This window comes from Ranitomeya imitator, chromosome 9 (assembly GCF_032444005.1).
Source record: "Ranitomeya imitator isolate aRanImi1 chromosome 9, aRanImi1.pri, whole genome shotgun sequence".
NCBI classification, from domain to species: domain Eukaryota; kingdom Metazoa; phylum Chordata; class Amphibia; order Anura; family Dendrobatidae; genus Ranitomeya; species Ranitomeya imitator.
Window position 1 is genome coordinate 34,743,909 of NC_091290.1, and position 18,227 is coordinate 34,762,135.

Here is an 18,227-nt window from a genome sequence, read left to right on the forward strand (position 1 = left end):
TACGGATCCCCTGGAGTATTATATATCCCGTACGGATCCCCCGGAGTATTTCATGTCCCGTACGGATCCCCCGGAGTATTATATATCCCGTACGGATCCCCCGGAGTATTATAAATCCCGAACGGATCCCCCGGAGTATTTCATGTCCCGTACGGATCCCCCAGAGTATTTCATGTCCCGTACGGATCCCCCGGAGTATTATAAATCCCGAACGGATCCCCCGGAGTATTTCATCTCCCGTACGGATCCCCCGGAGTATTATAAATCCCGAACGGATCCCCCGGAGTATTATAAATCCCGAACGGATCCCCCGGAGTATTTCATCTCCCGTACGGATCCCCCGGAGTATTATAAATCCCGAACGGATCCCGTCGGAGTATTTCATCTCCCGTACTGATGCCTCCTCAGTATTTTTCCCGCTACATTCCTCTCGAGCACAATTCCTACAGTTTTGTCCGTGACCTCGATAAGTCAGATAAGTCATTAGTGATGACATGAGTGCGGGACGTGGCAGCTGTACAGGACACACAATAGCAGCCAGCAGGGATGTGACCCAGACCCCACACTGAACACTCCCGCCGCTTGTCAGCTCCTCCCCTCTTTGTCTCCCTTTTCCCCGCCCCCCTCGGCTTCACAGTCACATGACATGATTTCTTTTTCCCATTCGCTGTAAATACTGCCGGGTGGTGACGTCATCGCTAGCGGCTGCTGTGGGCGTGGCGTCCCACGCCTGGCTGTCGCTGGCCAATGATAAGCGGTGACGTGTCTCCACCTGCGCTATAGATCTTTGGGTGACGTTGTGCGTTGGGCGTGGCCTCTGTCAGAGAGCCGGCTACCGAGGGGTCGGAGGTTAGAGCGGATCCAAGATGGCGCTGGCGCGGAGGTGAGAGCGGGCCGTCGTCAGGGGGAGGTAGCACATGTCTGTGCGCACACGGTACCTGGCATGGAGGCTGAGGTGGAGGGCAGGGGCGCTGCGAGTGTGCCGGATGTACGAGCTTACACCACACAGGTGTGCGGCAGGATGGTGTGGCCTGGCAGTAGTCGGGTCAGCGGCGGCCGAGGGAGTTGTCAGTAGGAAACTTCATCCACCCTGCACAGGGGAACTTCAGGGGATTACTGCGAGCACATAGACGAGTGCTATCACTGCTCCATCATCCACCATGTACTGTGTGATACTGATGGATCACTGCCCCATCATCCACCATGTACTGTGTGATACTGATGGATCACTGCCCCATCATCCACCATGTACTGTGTGATACTGATGGATCACTGCCCCATCATCCACCATGTACTGTGTGATAGTGATGGATCACTGCCCCATCATCCACCATGTACTGTGTGATACTGATGGATCACTGCTCCATCATCCACCATGTACTGTGTGATACTGATGGATCACTGCCCCATCATCCACCATGTACTGTGTGATAGTGATGGATCACTGCCCCATCATCCACCATGTACTGTGTGATGGATCACTGCCCCCATCATCCACCATATACTGTGTGATACTGATGGATCACTGCCCCATCATCCACCATATACTGTGTGATAGTGATGGATCACTGCTCCATCATCCACCATATACTGTGTGATACTGATGGATCACTGCTCCATCATCCACCATATACTGTGTGATACTGATGGATCACTGCTCCATCATCCACCATATACTGTGTGATACTGATGGATCACTGCTCCATCATCCACCATATACTGTGTGATAGTGATGGATCACTGCCCCCATTATCCACCATATACAGTGTGATAGTGATGGATCACAGCCCCCATCATCCACCATATACTGTGTGATAGTGATGGATCACAGCCCCCATCATCCACCATATACTGTGTGATAGTGATGGATCACAGCCCCCATCATCCACCATATACTGTGTGATAGTGATGGATAACTGCCCCCAGCATCCGCCATATACAGTGTGACGCGGTAGTGGATCACTGCCCACAGCATCTGCCCAATACTGTGTGATAGTGGTGGATCACTGCCCCAGCATCCGCCATGCACTGTGTGATAGTGATGGATCACTGCCCCCAGCATCCGCCATATACTGTGTGATAGTGGTGGATCACTGCCCCCAGCATCTGCAATATACTGTGTGATAGTGATGGATCACAGCCCCCATCATCCACCATATACTGTGTGATAGTGATGGATCACTGCCCCCAGGATCTGCAATATACAGTGTGATAGTGATGGATCACAGCCCCCATCATCCACCATATACTGTGTGATACTGATGGATCACTGCCCCATCATCCACCATGTACTGTGTGATACTGATGGATCACTGCCCCCAGCATCCGCCATATACAGTGTGATAGTGATGGATCACAGCCCCCATCATCCACCATATACTGTGTGATACTGATGGATCACTGCCCCATCATCCGCCATATACTGTGTGATAGTGGTGGATCACTGCCCCCAGCATCTGCAATATACAGTGTGATAGTGATGGATCACAGCCCCCATCATCCACCATATACTGTGTGATACTGATGGATCACTGCCCCATCATCCACCATGTACTGTGTGATACTGATGGATCACTGCCCCATCATCCACCATATACTGTGTGATAGTGATGGATCACTGCCCCCATCATCCACCATATACAGTGTGATAGTGATGGATCACAGCCCCCATCATCCACCATATACTGTGTGATAGTGATGGATCACAGCCCCCATCATCCACCATATACTGTGTGATAGTGATGGATCACTGCCCCCATCATCCACCATATACAGTGTGATAGTGATGGATCACAGCCCCCATCATCCACCATATACTGTGTGATAGTGATGGATCACTGCCCCCAGCATCCGCCATATACTGTGTGCTAGTGATGGATAACTGCCCCCAGCATCCGCCATATACAGTGTGACGCGGTAGTGGATCACTGCCCACAGCATCTGCCCAATACTGTGTGATAGTGGTGGATCACTGCCCCCAGCATTCGCCATGTACTGTGTGATAGTGATGGATCACTGCCCCCAGCATCCGCCATATACTGTGTGATAGTGGTGGATCACTGCCCCCAGCATCTGCAATATACAGTGTGACGGTGGTGGATCACTGCCCCCAGCATCTGCAATATACAGTGTGACGGTGGTGGATCACTGCCCCCATCATCCGCCATGTACTGTGTGATAGTGGTGGATCACTGCCCCCATCATCCACCATATACTGTGTGATAGTGGTGGATCACTGCCCCCAGCATCCGCCATATACTGTGTGATAGTGGTGGATCACTGCCCCCATCATCCACCATATACTGTGTGATAGTGGTGGATCACTGCCCCCAGCATCCGCCATATACTGTGTGATAGTGGTGGATCACTGCCCCCAGCATCCGCCATATACAGTGTGATAGTGATGGATCACAGCCCCCATCATCCACCATATACTGTGTGATACTGATGGATCACTGCCCCATCATCCGCCATATACTGTGTGATAGTGATGGATCACAGCCCCCATCATCCACCATATACTGTGTGATAGTGATGGATCACAGCCCCCATCATCCACCATATACTGTGTGATAGTGATGGATCACTGCCCCCATCATCCACCATATACAGTGTGATAGTGATGGATCACAGCCCCCATCATCCACCATATACTGTGTGATAGTGATGGATCACTGCCCCCAGCATCCGCCATATACTGTGTGCTAGTGATGGATAACTGCCCCCAGCATCCGCCATATACAGTGTGACGCGGTAGTGGATCACTGCCCACAGCATCTGCCCAATACTGTGTGATAGTGGTGGATCACTGCCCCCAGCATCCGCCATGTACTGTGTGATAGTGGTGGATCACTGCCCCCAGCATCCGCCATGTACTGTGTGATGGATCACTGCCCCCAGCATCCGCCATGTACTGTAGGATATTACTGTATCAGTGTCTGCAGAGCCTTTTAGCAGTTGTGCCTCATTTTTAGGCCTCCGCTCCCCCTGTGGCATGTCACCATAGTACATAACGTGCCGGCAGGTCTTTGTTCCTGACTTTTCCAGTTACAGATCAGCGATTCCTTTCTGTGTTTCTCATTTTTCTTTTATCCATTAAACATTTTTGACTAAATAGGATAAAGTGACTTGTGGAGGAATCGTGCGCTCCAGTGCAACGAAAAATGAGGAAAGTGAAGCGAGCGCAAGATTTCCACCGGCTGGGTCTGCAGCTCCTGTGCTGGCCCATGAGTTTCCATGGTAACAGCCTGCACATAAGCCCCGTGTCCTCTCATTCAGCGAGCGCACGCCTTATCTCTAACCTGCCCGATATATAGTGATGGAGGGAAGTTTGAGGAAATGTTCGGCTTTTCCAACTTTCTGACTCCATTGACTTCTTTGTGGGGGCACAAATGGTTAACTTAAAAGTTTTTTAACCATAACTTTTTGGTCCCTTTAAAAGGATTGTCCCGAACTTTACAGGTTGTGCCTAATCATCCTGGGTGGTCCTAGATCACAACGCCCCTCTGCTACTGGTTCCCACCCACCTGTCTACTATCATTTGGGGGCTTCAACCTCCGCTTCGGGATGACTGTTTTAGTGATCAGTGGGGTCTCTACAATGGGGGGGGGCATGAATTGTACACGGGATGGTTAACAATTGATCTCCCGTGTTCCAAGGATTTGTCAGTTTGTCTTCCCCATCCTTTTCTTAGAACTGTGATGGATCCCCTATTCCTCTGTTATCCCTCCTGGAAGTTTCTGAATACTTTGACAGCTGGGCGTCACTATTTAGGGTGCGTCCATTTCCAGGAGGAATAAGAGAGGACCCACCTAATGCAGATTTATAAGAAATGGTGATAAAATATTTGATTACAAGCGGCAGGAGTGAGGACAGATCCGCTTTCCATACTCGGACGGTGTTGGCATGTTGTTCCTGTGTGTTTTGGCAGCACGTTATATTTATTTTCTTCCTTTTGTTATCGCCGTATAGGTTTATCAGGGAAGATCTGTTTGTATTGTTGTCAGAATCGCTCCTTCTAGCCACGGGAAATACCGGTCAGCCATATTGGGTGTCATTGGATGCACCTTGCCATATTTCAGGGCTGAGGTGTCCCAGCGTAACAATATGGTCTTTGGGGGGGGTGATAAACGTAAACCCCTCACGGATCCCCCATTCTGATCCTTCCGATGGCTTTCCTTGTATCATTTCCCCGTCATTATTTCCTGGCTGATCGCGTCCTCCTCTCTTTTAGGCTCCTTGGGCTCGCTCTCGTGTTCTCGGTCTGTCTTACTCCTGGCCTGAGTGTCGATAGGAGCAACTTCAAGACATGTGAACAGAGCTCGTTCTGCAAGTAAGTGACCCGAATGTTTCATGTTCCTGTGCACGTTCTCATGCCCACAATATCTGCACCCCCTAGAGGACGCGCGGTGCCCGGAGTGCTGGTGCATTGTGCACTATGTGGCTACTTAGATCTTTCTATGGAAAATACTCGGGGATCGCCGATCCCCCTTTTATGCAGAAGGCATCATAAATCTCTGCTCTGGATTCCCAGGAATCTGCTGTTTAAATGACGAGTTACCAAATCACAAAACCACAGGCTGAAGCCGCAGCGCAGGGCTGGTGAGCGGCAGACTGCAGTTACGGCCTCCATTCGTAGCCTCCGCCGACTGACGCAGCCATTGTTGGAGCGATCCTATTAATAATTCCACTAATGTAGATGTGATCTGCTGTAATCCAGACCTCAGCTGCAGGCTTTCCCTCCGCGGTCATACACAGTCCATACGACTGCACTTAAGTAAAAGGTCCGCTAATTATTAGTTGATGTTAGAAATTAAAAACAGCCAATCGCTTTTTATTAATTGATTTCTTGCAAGGATACGCCATTAATTTATAATCATGATGTCTGAGGTTCCGCACTGATTCTGAGAAAGATGTGAATTTAAAGGGACACTATCACCTGAATTTGGAGGGAACACTCTTCAGCCATGGAGGCAGGGTTTTTGGGTTTTTGATTCACCCTTTCCTTACCCGCTGGCTGCATGCTGGCTGCAATATTGGATTGGAGTTCATTCTCTGTCCTCCGTAGTATATGTCTGCACAAAGCAATCTTGCACAGCGCAGGCGTGTACTATGGAGGACAGAGAATGAACTTCAATCCAATATTGCAGCCAGCGGGTAAGGAAAGGGTGAATCAAAAACCCCGCCTCCATGGCTGAAGATTGTTCCCTCCAAATTCAGGTGACAGTGTCCCTTTAAAGTTCAGATGTTCCTAGAAATCCCTATAGACACTGAATAAGCAGGGGCGGCCAACTCCAGTGTCAGTATGGAGGAGTCGGAGACATCAGGGGGATTGATTTTTAACTCCTGATCTCACACCTTCTATCCTCCAGCTCCATAGGGAAGCGGAAATGAGCCCAAAAATAGGGTTCTGCACATCACCTTGTTGAAGAGTTCATTTTTAACCTCAATTCATTGTCTATGGAAGTCCAGCACTCGGCTATTTCCGGCAGTCCCATAGACAATGAATAGAATGGAGCCTGAACGTGAGCACCTCCCCGATTCTTTTAAGAAGGGTCTCTGCAGAATTCGATTCTAGGGTTTCCAGTCACTGTTCTTAATTATTAAGGGGGGGGTCCTGTGATCCACTAGATCTCCTCTAATCTTATAGTTGGGGAGATCTGTTTTGAGAATATTCCTGATGGGAGAGTAGAGCAGATTTTTTATTTTCAGCCCCCTCCATCTGTTATTTGCCTTTAGTTGGGATGAGTACTTGTCTTTTATCCTTGATGTTCTTGTAGACGTCAGCGGAAGCTGGAGCCGGGACCCTCTCAATACCGGGCTTTGCTGGGAAGCGCAAAACTGACTGCGGATAAACTTGAAATCCAGCTGATTAACGATAAGACCCAGGTAAGATTTCGGCAGGATCAGTCATCCTTCTCCAGTGTATGAGCTGGGTAATTTTTAGGTCTGAATTAAGCCTCATTCACACATCTGTTTTTCATGGATAGAAAGCCTGACCAGTAAAGTCTACGGGGCTTTTCACATGTCTGTTTGATGGACACCCCCACCCCTCAAAAAAAATAAAATAAAATTTTTTATTTTTTTTTCTTAATCCATTCATTTCATGTCCTCCTAGGTTTCCCTCCTTCTGGAAGTCTTCGGGCTCCATGGGAACATGACCCGCCTAAAGATCAATGAGATCAAGCCTCTAAAACCCCGTTATGAGGTTCCCGATGTGCTGCTTGGGACGCCCACCCCTGATAAGTAAGTGAACCCGCGGCGGTGTACGTTGCGTCCCTCCAGCCATCTTTGCACGCAGGAGTACTCACGAATGTTCCGACAGTCTGCAGGTAACCGGACAGGACGATAATACCCTGGAGCTGTCCCTGGGGAGCGAGGAGCACAAGCTTCTGGTGACCGGATCGCCTTTCCGTCTGGACATCCTGGCCGGGCGAGATCTGGTCCTGAGCGTGAACTCTCGTGGCTTGCTTTACTTCGAGGAGTTCAGAGAAAGGAAAGACACGTAAGTAATGGAGGGCGCTCCCGAGTGATTGGGGTGTAATTCTGGGAATGAATCGGTGAATTATTGGGGGGATGGGCTGCCTTATTTTTACCTGGGAATTGAAACTGAAATGTGTTTTTCTTTCTTTTTTGCTCTATGCCCCATCCCTTTTTTTTCTTTCTGCCCTCTCCTCTCGTGCCCCATCACCTCCCAGTCTCTCGGCTAAAGTTAGTAGCGCTGTCGGTAACATGTGGCATAAAGTGAAGAATCTTTTCTCTAGGTAATCATTGATCCCGCTTGCAAACTTGACTTGACACACACGACTGACATCCTCGAGCCTTGACTTAAGATTAACACAGGCGAGACTTAACGGGGAACAAAAGGCGGCAGGTAGAACTCTAGTAGAGGACCAAGTGTTACTTTTTCTATGGTGGTTTCCCTTTTCAAGTGAGTCACTGGTTATAATGAGTTTTCTGGTTTCAGAGGACCTAGTTTCCCCAGCTGCCGTTTGGTTAAAAAACACACGTGCTTTACTCGCCCTCCCCAGGTCCATAGATGCTCCCTGTGTCTGCAGAACTGACGATACTTTGAACTCAGCTGTGAACTTCAGCACAAGCCAATGACATGTATTGGCGGCAGCTTTTTTGACATGTCTGCGCATGCAGAGACTGTGGTTGACCTGGGAAGGATGAGTATCGTGGGGTTGTGTTTTTCGGTTGTTTTTTTAACAAGCTGCAGCAGAGAGACAATGGTTTTCTAACAGCCCTTTGTGCAGCAGTAGTTGCCTTACTTCAGGGTGCCCATACACATACACTGCAGACTTGGATTGCCAATTATGTAATATGTTTTGGGGTCTCCCAGTTCTCCCCTCATCCATCCCCATTAGAGGGGAGCCTCATCCTGAAGGGTCTAGCCGTCATGGAGCAGGGATTAGTCCCACAGCGATCCACTGCTAGGTGTGAGGCCGCTGTTGATAAGGGACTTGTATAACATGTAGACAAAAAAAAATCACTTGTGTCTGAGAATTAATGGCATTGGAGAATATTACAAGGTATTTTCTGCATTTCATGTACATTTTTCATGTGGCGGCTCCATAGGAGAGTGCTGGAGAGGTGCCAGACCCAGTGCTACAGAATGTAATCTGGCTGTTCAGTGCTGGAGACGGCGGCCGGTCCGTGCCGCTAGTGAAAGCAGATTAGAGACACGATTACTACGCACACTCCAGTAGTATAGTCATTTTTCTCCCGGTCAGGAGGAACTTTAACTTGTTCCTTGGCTGCCATTTCTGCCTTTTCCTGGGATGACTGTAGTAAGGGCCATGTCCGGGCTTCAGAGGATGACGGCAGTAGCCCATTACACATAGCCTTAGACGTCATGCCCCTTCATCACCACGTGCCCTCCTCATCTTCTAACCCTCTACCTTGCCTCTGTTTCTATATGTCCCATCCTCCTGGAAGCGTCACTCCTCACCCCTCGTCTTTGTTCGGCTTGTAGTGATTCAGAGAAGACGGATGAAGCCGCTGGAAGTGATGATGAAAACCAAGGAGAGGAGGAAGTGGCAAAGGAAGAGGAAAGCAAGAAGGTGAGGAAGGGGGTGACCAAAAAATGAATGGAAAACAAAATGACATTTTATGAGATCATGTACAAGGGAGGGAGAATAATAGGCAGAATGCTAATTATTATTATTGTTATTATTATTTATATAGTACCATTGATTCCATGGTGCTTTACATGAGAGCTAATGTGCGTCTGATATTCGGGCCCAGTGGTTCTAGGGATTGTGCCTGTGGCTCTCATTTACCTGATGTGCGCCGGCCAAGATGGGCAACATTTAGATGCCGGCGGGTACCGTACGCATCTCAGACTTGCGTGATACTTGCCGGGCATCAGACAGTTGCCTTGCAATGATAGACTTGTTGCAGGACCCCCTTTGGGGATGGTCTGGTTAGTCAATGTGATAACACTTCCTATATGTTTTGTTTTTGGCCAGGAAGAGGAGGATGAGCCAGGAACATGGGAAGAAACCTTTAAAACTCACACAGACAGCAAACCCAATGGTAAGGGCCATGGTGACTGCAAATGGAAATCCCAGGGCGATAGTGGAGGGCAAATCGGTGAAGTTTCAGCTCGACTTTACAACTCAAATGTGACCATAAAAAGTCTTCAGATGGTTTAAGAATTAGTTTCTGTGCCATCCCCAAAATCAGAGGCTCTGGCGAACTTAGGAGATCCCCTGGTTGCCCTAAAATCACAAACTATCCTCCATTTTAATGGCCTAGTGAGCTGGTGCGGACTGGTCACAATTGGAGATGGGAGGTTGGTGTACAAGCAGACCACAGTGGTAAATGGAGAATGCTGCTCCTGGGCAGCCATCTCTCCTGTCACTGCGGCCGAGGCACCAGGTATAACTGGAGGTCATAGGTGAATGTGGATCTCCGTGTTGGGCATCTTTTCATTAATGGCATACCCTGTGGCTGTCAGTCATGAGACAGGTTCCCGTAACAAGAATTATCAGGTCCCCACGTGACTCCATCCACCTCTATAGGGTCTATACTGGTCTTTTATGTTGCAGACAAACTTTGCTTCTTTTATTCTGCCCAATGCCATATGCTGATGCGGCAGGACTAGGTTGGAGGGTCATCTTACCCCCAAACTAGCCTGGCATAAGACATGGTAGGACCGCTGGACATCTCGGCATGTGAGCAATGTGCAGGCACTCATACCTTGAGGGTTCCCTTGAAGGCCAAGACTCCAAGGCATGTCTCATTAAAGATTAAAAAAAAAAAGACCTCTGTGTATGTTACAACTTTTTTTTAATCTATTTTTCTTTTAAAATGTTGGAGACCTAGAAAACACTATAAATGATGCACTGCTGGGAGTGTATTTCTCATTTGTATTATTGGGGGACACAGAACCATGGGATAGTCTGCTGCCACCTGGAGGCTGACACTATTATCGCTTGTAAATAAAATTCTCTCCTCCCCAGCAGACTGTCCCTCGCCTGCTGGAGACAGGCTTCCTCAGTTATTGTAGTGTCCGTTTTAAGCAAGGTCTGTCTGAGCTGTCTTTGGTCAGGCACTAACCATTTTGCGTGTGTGTTTCAGATGGATGTCTCTGGGTAGCAAAGTGTAATTGTGCGCTGCTTCACCCATGTAGTGACGGAGAGAACAGGCTGTAATTGTGCAGTCTGTATCCTTTTGGCCGGACCAACGTACTTTGACAGTCGGTAGTCAAGTACTGGGACGGCGGTCCGTAAGCCAACTATCTCTTGCCCACCGCCCCCAATAGCGCAGAGCAGAAATGAAAGGGATCCAGATCTTCAGGACGGGTAAGTATAACGCTGTCATGAGCCCTTTCTTCCCTCTCTCCCTCTAGTTCCCCACTCATACCCACTGTCTATTCCTTTACTTGGGGTGGTACTTACTAGTGGCTGTACGGCTCAGGAGGAGAGAAGGGTCCGCACAGCCTCTAGTAACTACCATCCCAAGGAAAGGAATAGAGGGGAATTGGAGCGGGGAACCAGAGGGAGAGAGGGAAGAAAAAGCTCATGCGTTATACTTGCCTGTCCTGAAGATCCAGATCCCTGTATGGCTACGTTCACATTAGCGTTGTGCGGCGCAGTGTCGGGCGCAGCCGCGGCGACGCATGCGTCATGCGCCTTTACATTTAACATGGGTCGTGCGTCATTTTGGCGCAACTGTCAGGGCGCAGAGGACGCTGCATGATGCAGTTTTTTCTGCGCCAAAAATCATGCAAAAAATGAACACATGCGTCACAAAACGCTACGTTGTGCATGCGTTTTACATTCGTTGTGCGTTGCGACGCTGCGCTGCACAACGCAAATGTGAACATAACCTATCTTCTGCACCATGCACATGTGCGCAATGTGGGGCAGCGGGCAAGAGCTAGTGTGCTTACGGACCTCCATCCCAGTATCTGACTAGTGAAGGTACAGTAGTCGGACCACACCGACACGAGGATACAGACTGCACAATTGCAGCCTGTACTCTCCGTCGCTACGTGGGTGAAATGGTGCGCAATTACTCTGCTACCCAGAGAGATTCATCTGACACACAAGAAAAATGGTTAGCGCCTAACCAAAGACAGGTCTGAGACACTGCCTCCAGCTGAGACTACAAAAACGGAGGAAGCCTGACTCCAGCAGGCGAGGTACAGTCTGCTGGGGAGCAGCCAGTTTTAATTAAATGCAATAATAGTGTCAGCCTCCAGGTGGCAGCAGATGGTTCTGTTTCCCCTAATGAGACAAACAAAACAGATTTTACGATTGGTACCAAAAATCTACTTTTTGCCATTTACCTGGAAATGCAGGAAATGCTGTGAAAAACATGACTTTTTTTTTTTGCAAAAAGCACTTCAGCCTGGATTGCTGCACACCCAGCGCACGCTGAGCTCTTCCACTGGTACTGGGTCCCAGAGCTGTGCTGTTATCCTCATATTACTCCCATTGATATGGATGTGTCATACATTTGTGGTCCGAGTACTGCGTTGTCTTGTGGCCCGTTCTTGGACTGTCAATAATGGACTCGTTGAAACCAGCCAAAATGTGACTCTGCTGTACCGTGTTAATTTGTTGCAGGTCCTTCTTCTGTGGGTCTCGATTTCTCTTTACCGGGATTTGAACATGTTTACGGGATTCCAGAACACGCGGACAACCTCCGACTCCGGACAACAGAGTGAGGAGAACTTGTGCATTTCTTTCTGATTCTCATTACATTAGCTCCATCGTCGCCTCTTACTGATGTCCCATAATTCTGGACCCTCAATGTCACCTGTTCTCAATATATCCTGCCCATCCTCACCTGAATGACCCCGCATTGTGAAGTCATGGAAGCATACTTTAGGGACTGTCTTTTGAAACCATGGTGGTGGTGGTCTCTTTTTCTCTTTATTTCATGCCACTTTTCTCTGCGTCTGTGATCACATTTAGAATTGACCATTTTGTCCTTGTAGGAGCACAGATCCTTATCGGCTCTATAACCTGGACGTCTTTCAGTACGAGCTGTACAACACCATGGCTTTGTACGGCGCTGTGCCCCTATTGCTAGCTCACAATGTTCAGCGCACATTAGGGATATTTTGGCTCAACGCAGCTGAGACCTGGGTAGACATCAGCTCCAACACAGCTGGCAAGGTGAGGGCAACGTGACCCGAAAGTGATGCATGACACATCTGGGAAGGGGGGGATAGCTGGTTGTTAATATGCTTGTATTCCTGGCAGACTCTTCTGGGGAAGATGTTGCAGTACATGCAAGGAGGTGATGAGACGCCACAGACAGACGTGCGCTGGATGTCGGAGAGCGGGATCATTGACGTGTTCATTTTACTTGGGCCATCGCCGAGCGATATCTTTAAGCAGTATGCCAGTCTGACAGGTAGCTAACAATACTTCGTGCTCGCCATGTTGATTGACAACTGGCATCGGTGCAGAGCAAGCGGTCAATGTGGCGGGCTGGGCATGCAATCTGCCGCTCACAGTATACTGATCAGTGGCAAAGCCGGCGGCTCCTGGGAGGATATAAGTTCCCTTTCTCCCTATAGCCGAACTTTCCATAAGGTGGACGGGCAACATTGTTATATTAATTACTTGCAGATTAACCCTACATCTGCAGGGAGACAGCAATTTCCAAGGTAACAGTTTTCGGGTTTTTTTTATTCTAAAGGAGTTTGGGCAGGGAAGACGAGGGAGGACGGTGCAGCACTGAGGAGAGCTTTGTGGGGGGGAGAAGCTTATATTGTCTGCTGTGGTGCATGGGCAACCAGTGCAATGACTGGCACAGCATAGAGGCTTCTATGTGTCTTTTGAAAAGGACGGAGTGCCAAAAAGCAGGAATGGAGTAGGAATTGATGTTTATATACAAGGTAACATGGCTGCTCACTGCTTTTCCCATCAGAGCAGCAGCTTCTTGTCTTGCACTAATAGACCAAGTTTTACTGCTCTTAGTAAAACTTACAAATCCACTCAACTGATGTTCTGAGGTTTTAGTAGTGTGTAGCTGACATTACACCAGTTAATCCATACTATTTTTCAGCAGTAGACCCCGGTAGTAGGCAGCTGTATCATCTGCTGACCATGTGCAACCATCATTATTATACACCCTGGAGATTGCAGGAGGAGCAGTGCATCCTCGAACATTCCTCATCTTACCAATCACTTTAGCATCCCAGATTGCATATATTGATTTCAGGATCAGAACTTAAAAATGATGATTTTTGCTAAATTTTTCTTTCTCCACCCTTATACAGGCACCCAGGCTCTGCCCCCATACTTCTCCTTGGGCTACCACCAGTGCCGATGGAATTACAATGATGAGGAGGATGTGCGGAACGTGGATGCCGGCTTTGATGAGCACAACATGCCTTATGATGTCATCTGGTTAGATATTGAGCATGCTGATGGAAAGAGATATTTCACCTGGGACCCTCACAAGTTCCCCACTCCCAAAAATATGCTGACTGGGTTGAAAGCGAAGCGGAGGAAGGTAAGATGGTCAGCTTGCGTCAAGACTGCATGAGGCTCCGCTCACGTCTGCACTGTTGGGGCAGCCTTCATATTTATCCAAAGAGATGGCACAGTATCGATCCCTCCAGCAATGACTGACCCCGTTAACCCCATTAATTACATGCCATTTGTTTTTGTCATTTGATAGAAACTCTATTTTTCTGTTCCTATAGCAGAACAGGAGTTCAGAATTCCTAAAGTCTATATAACCAACTTTCTTTATCACCTCTCATTGGGGGACACAGGAACCATGGGTGTATGCTGCTGCCACTAGGAGGCTGACACTATGCAAATAAAAAAGTTAGCTCCTCCTCTGCAGTGTACACCCTACAGACTGGCATTATACTCTTCAGTTTAGCTTAGTGTCAGTAGGAGGTGGACACGGGTCTTTCATTAGACCCTTATCTACCTCAATGTGCGTCGTTTCTTTTCAGGTTTTCCGGAAGGGATACAGGGTGAAGAGTCACACCTGTAGTCCCACAAGGCGGACTATGAGTACGGCGTGTACTGCCACCCCGTATCCTCATAGATCCCTCAGCAGGACCAAGAGCCTGACACACAAGCGTGCTCAGAAGTCCGGTCCTGGCCCGTCCCCCACCCACTCGCCTACCAGAGCCTGTCGGTCGGAGGAGACGAGGATGTCCATCACAGCTCCTATGGACGTCTGATACCTTCTCAAGGTTAGTAGCAGACGACGGTGGATTTTACTAGGTGAGTATTTCTAAAGGGGTTCCCAGGACTCAGCGCGGGGTCATCGCTGCATTTGCAGCACTTTCCCCGTTCCCTGCGCTGTGGCTCTTTCTGACGTGGCCTTTTTTCTGTCAGCCGCGCTACCTTTCCATGCCCCACCGCGTTCCTCCAGCGGTCGCCGTTCTTCCTTCAGGCCCGGCCTCCCGGGGCCTGCTTGCGGCACACTCCTGCCTGCAGCTTTTCCCTCAGCGGTCGCTGGCTCCTAATTTAGGCCCCGGCCTTTCCCGGGGCCTACTTGCGGCGTACCACCTGCCCTCAGCGTTCCCCCCCCTCAGCGTACTATGCGGCGGCCGCTCAGGCGTCGCTCACCTCCACAGCCAGCACCGTTGCTTCCGGCGGTCGCCGGCGCCTAATTTAGGCCCCAGCTTTTCCGGGGCCTACTCCGGCGACTTCACTGGCGGCAGCGCTCCCTCTCTTAAATGCGGCGGATGCCGCGCCGCTCTGCCGGGCAGTGTCTGCGCCACAGGGATCTTCTCTCTGGTCACCGGCTCCTAATTTAGGCCCCGGCTTTTCCGGGGCCTACTCCGGCGACTCTTAACCGGCGGCAGCGCTCTCTGCTTCATGCGGCGGCTTCCGCGCCGCTCTGCCGGGCAGTGTCTGAGCCGCGGGGGTTCTTCTCAGCGGGCACCGGCTTCTAATATAGGCCCCGGCTTTCCCGGGGCCTACTTCCGGTGCCGTGCTCCGCCCACTTCCTTTTTTATCGGGCGGGCTTTCTCCCGCCCGACAATCTGTGCCCTGCTTTTCCCCACCCACCGGTACCATCTCGACTGGCTCCGCCCCTTCCTCCACGCCGGCTGCCGGACACTCAGGGCACGAGTCTTTCTCTATCGTGCCACACACCTGCGACGGAGAACTCCGCAGAGCGATCCTTTCTGGGGGCACAGCACACCATCTGCACCGGAGATCCACAGCATCTTCCTACAGGCCTACAGCATCCTGGTATCTGTGCTTTTCGTCTGCCGTGAGTAGCTCTGCACTGCAGACTGACACCCCCCTCTGCCCCACTGTCCCCTAACCCTGTGGCATTTTCTTCAGGGACCTCTGCAAATGTCTAACTCTAAGGGGGTCCTCCTACTTCTTCCTCTTCTGCCTCCGCTCTGTCAGGCCTGCAGCAACCCGATTGTTCCCACCGCTCCCAAGATCCCCCGGCCGATCCGCCCGAGAGTGATACCCCCATCCCAGGCTGGGCTTCCTCTCTGTCCCAATCGGTGGCCGATCTAACTCTGGCGTCTCAAACTTTGGTGTCCGTGCTGGATCGATTACCTCTGCAGACCTTACAGTAGCCAGCGGGTCGCAGGAAGCTCCGTCCGAGCCCTCCATTGCTAGCCGCAAAAGGTCCAGACAGGAACGCCGGTCTGAGTCCTCTTCTCGCTCCATCTCGCCACTCGGTCCTCCTCTGCGGTCGGCGTCCTCCCGATCCTCCTCCCCTGAGTCAGGCGAGGCGTTCTCTGATGCGCCTTCGGAGCATGTTTCGGAGTTGGATTCCAACCAGATTGCTACCATGAGGGATGGTTCAGAATCTCATTGGAGCGATAAATCTAACCTGTGTGGCATCAAGGAGTCCTCTACGGAACCCGCAGACTAGGCGGTTTCGTTTAGGTGGGCTAAACCACCTTCCAAGTTTTTCGCTCCTCACCCGGAATTCGAGGAGATTATGACCAGAGAAAGAGAGAACCCGACCAGACTCTTTCAGAGAGGAAAGCGACTTGGCGTTTTATATCTCTTTTCTCCGGAGCTCACCGCTAATTGGACGGCTTCTCCCTTGGGGGATCCTCCGGTTTCTAGACTATCCACCAACACGGTCCTCCCACTGTCCGGCGGAACATCTCTGAAGGATTCTAACGATAGTCTTAGAATCTTTCGAGAAGTCAGCCTTTGAAGCTGCCGCAGCCAGTCTTTGCCCGGCCTTTGCTTCCACTTGGGTTTCTAAATCCATATCCAAATGGGCCAAACAGCTCCGTCAGGGCATTCTGAACGGGGTTCCTTCCAGACAGCTGGTGGGACTTGCCAACCAGATTTCTCACGCGGGTGAATATCTGGTCTCAGCCTATCTGGACGCCGCGTCTTGTGCGGCTCAGGCGTCCAGCAATGCGGTTGCCATCCACCGGACCGTTTGGCTTAAGGCCTGGCAGGCGGATTTGTCCTCTAAAAAGTCCCTTACCAGCCTGCCTTTTCAGGGGTCTCGTCCTTTTTGGTTCTAAGCTGGACCAAATAATTAAGGACGCTACTGGGGGCACAGGCTCCCTTCTTCCCCAGGCCAAGCCTTGTCGCCTCTCCTTTAGACATCAATTTCGGCCTTTTCGTCGCTTCGCGGCATCAAACTCCTTCTCCCAGCAGCATCAAAGGCCACAGGCACGCCAAGAGAAGAAGGCGGCATCCTTTAGGCCCACTCCTTCCTGGCGTCCTCGCTACTCCCAGGGTAGACCCTCCAGGACTGGAAGAACCACCTCGGCCTGACTTTCGGCTAGTCGACATCCCACCTCCCCGGCTGGGCGGCTGTCTCCTCTTCTTCAGGGACGTCTGGATCTCCTCAGTAGAGGACGCATGGGTCAGAGAAGTTGTATCCTCGGATATAAGATAGAGTACGTTTCTCGACCCCGGGATCGATTCTTAGAATTCCGAACTCCAAGAGATCCCGCTTTAGTTCCAGGTTTCTTCGCAGCCATCACTTCTCTCCTCAAAGCCGGGGTAATTGTTCCCGTCCCAGAAAAAGAGCGGTTCACAGGTTTCTATTCCAACCTTTTTGTGGTACCGAAAAAAAAAAAAAAGACGGCAGGGTGCGTCCAATTCTGGACCTCAAATTACTGAACAGGAGAGTTTGTCTGAAGCACTTCAGGATTGAATCCCTTCGTTCAGTAATTGCTTCCATGGAGGCTCAGGAATTTCTGTGTTCCATAGATATTCAGGACGCCTACCTCCACGTTCCGATATTCCCGGGACATCACCGAGACCTGCGGTTTGCAGTGCTTCAGGAACATTTTCAGTTTGTCGCCCTGCCGTTCGGTCTTGCAACCGCCCCAAGAGTTTTCATGAAGATCATGGCGGCGCTGACGGCCATCTTGAGGGTCAGAGGCCTGGTTCTGTTTCCATACCTCGACGACATCCTCATCAAGGCTCTGTCCTTTTCTCAGGCTCAGGAAAGCCTGTCCATCGTCGACACCCTAGCCCGTTTCGGGTGGCCGGTCAACCGGAAGTAGCCCTGCCTTATTCCTGAACACATCATCTTTCTGGGCGTGCTCTTCGACACTCATCAGAGGAAGGTCTTTCTTCCCAAAGACAAGCGATCCTTCCAGTCCCTGGCAGGTGTTGAGGACGGATGCCAGCCTGCTCGGCTGGGGTGCGGTGTTTCGCCACCTGACTGTACGGGGCCGCTGGTCGGTGCAGGGGGCAACCTTGCTGATCATTGTCCTCGAGATCCGGGCCATTTTTCTGTCCCTTCGTCACTGGAAAAGGATTCTCAGGGGTATTCCAATT

General features: G+C 50.4%; 1 protein-coding gene across 2 annotated transcripts in view; it reads left to right on the forward strand.

The window, feature by feature from the left end:
• Positions 1 to 691: 691 nt before the first annotated feature.
• GANAB (glucosidase II alpha subunit) overlaps positions 692 to 18,227 on the forward strand; it is a 38,445-nt gene continuing 20,909 nt past the window's right edge. Inside the window, exons 1-12 of one of the 2 annotated variants that reach the window (XM_069739701.1) lie at positions 692 to 883; positions 5,234 to 5,332; positions 6,780 to 6,888; positions 7,118 to 7,245; positions 7,325 to 7,504; positions 7,698 to 7,763; positions 8,978 to 9,065; positions 9,474 to 9,540; positions 12,081 to 12,177; positions 12,455 to 12,635; positions 12,723 to 12,876; positions 13,748 to 13,983. In XM_069739701.1, the coding sequence (XP_069595802.1) occupies positions 867 to 883; positions 5,234 to 5,332; positions 6,780 to 6,888; positions 7,118 to 7,245; positions 7,325 to 7,504; positions 7,698 to 7,763; positions 8,978 to 9,065; positions 9,474 to 9,540; positions 12,081 to 12,177; positions 12,455 to 12,635; positions 12,723 to 12,876; positions 13,748 to 13,983 (1,422 nt within the window). In that variant the 5' untranslated portion in view covers positions 692 to 866. The remainder of the gene's footprint in view (positions 884 to 5,233; positions 5,333 to 6,779; positions 6,889 to 7,117; positions 7,246 to 7,324; positions 7,505 to 7,697; positions 7,764 to 8,977; positions 9,066 to 9,473; positions 9,541 to 12,080; positions 12,178 to 12,454; positions 12,636 to 12,722; positions 12,877 to 13,747; positions 13,984 to 18,227) is intronic. The other variant, XM_069739702.1, reaches the window with a different exon arrangement.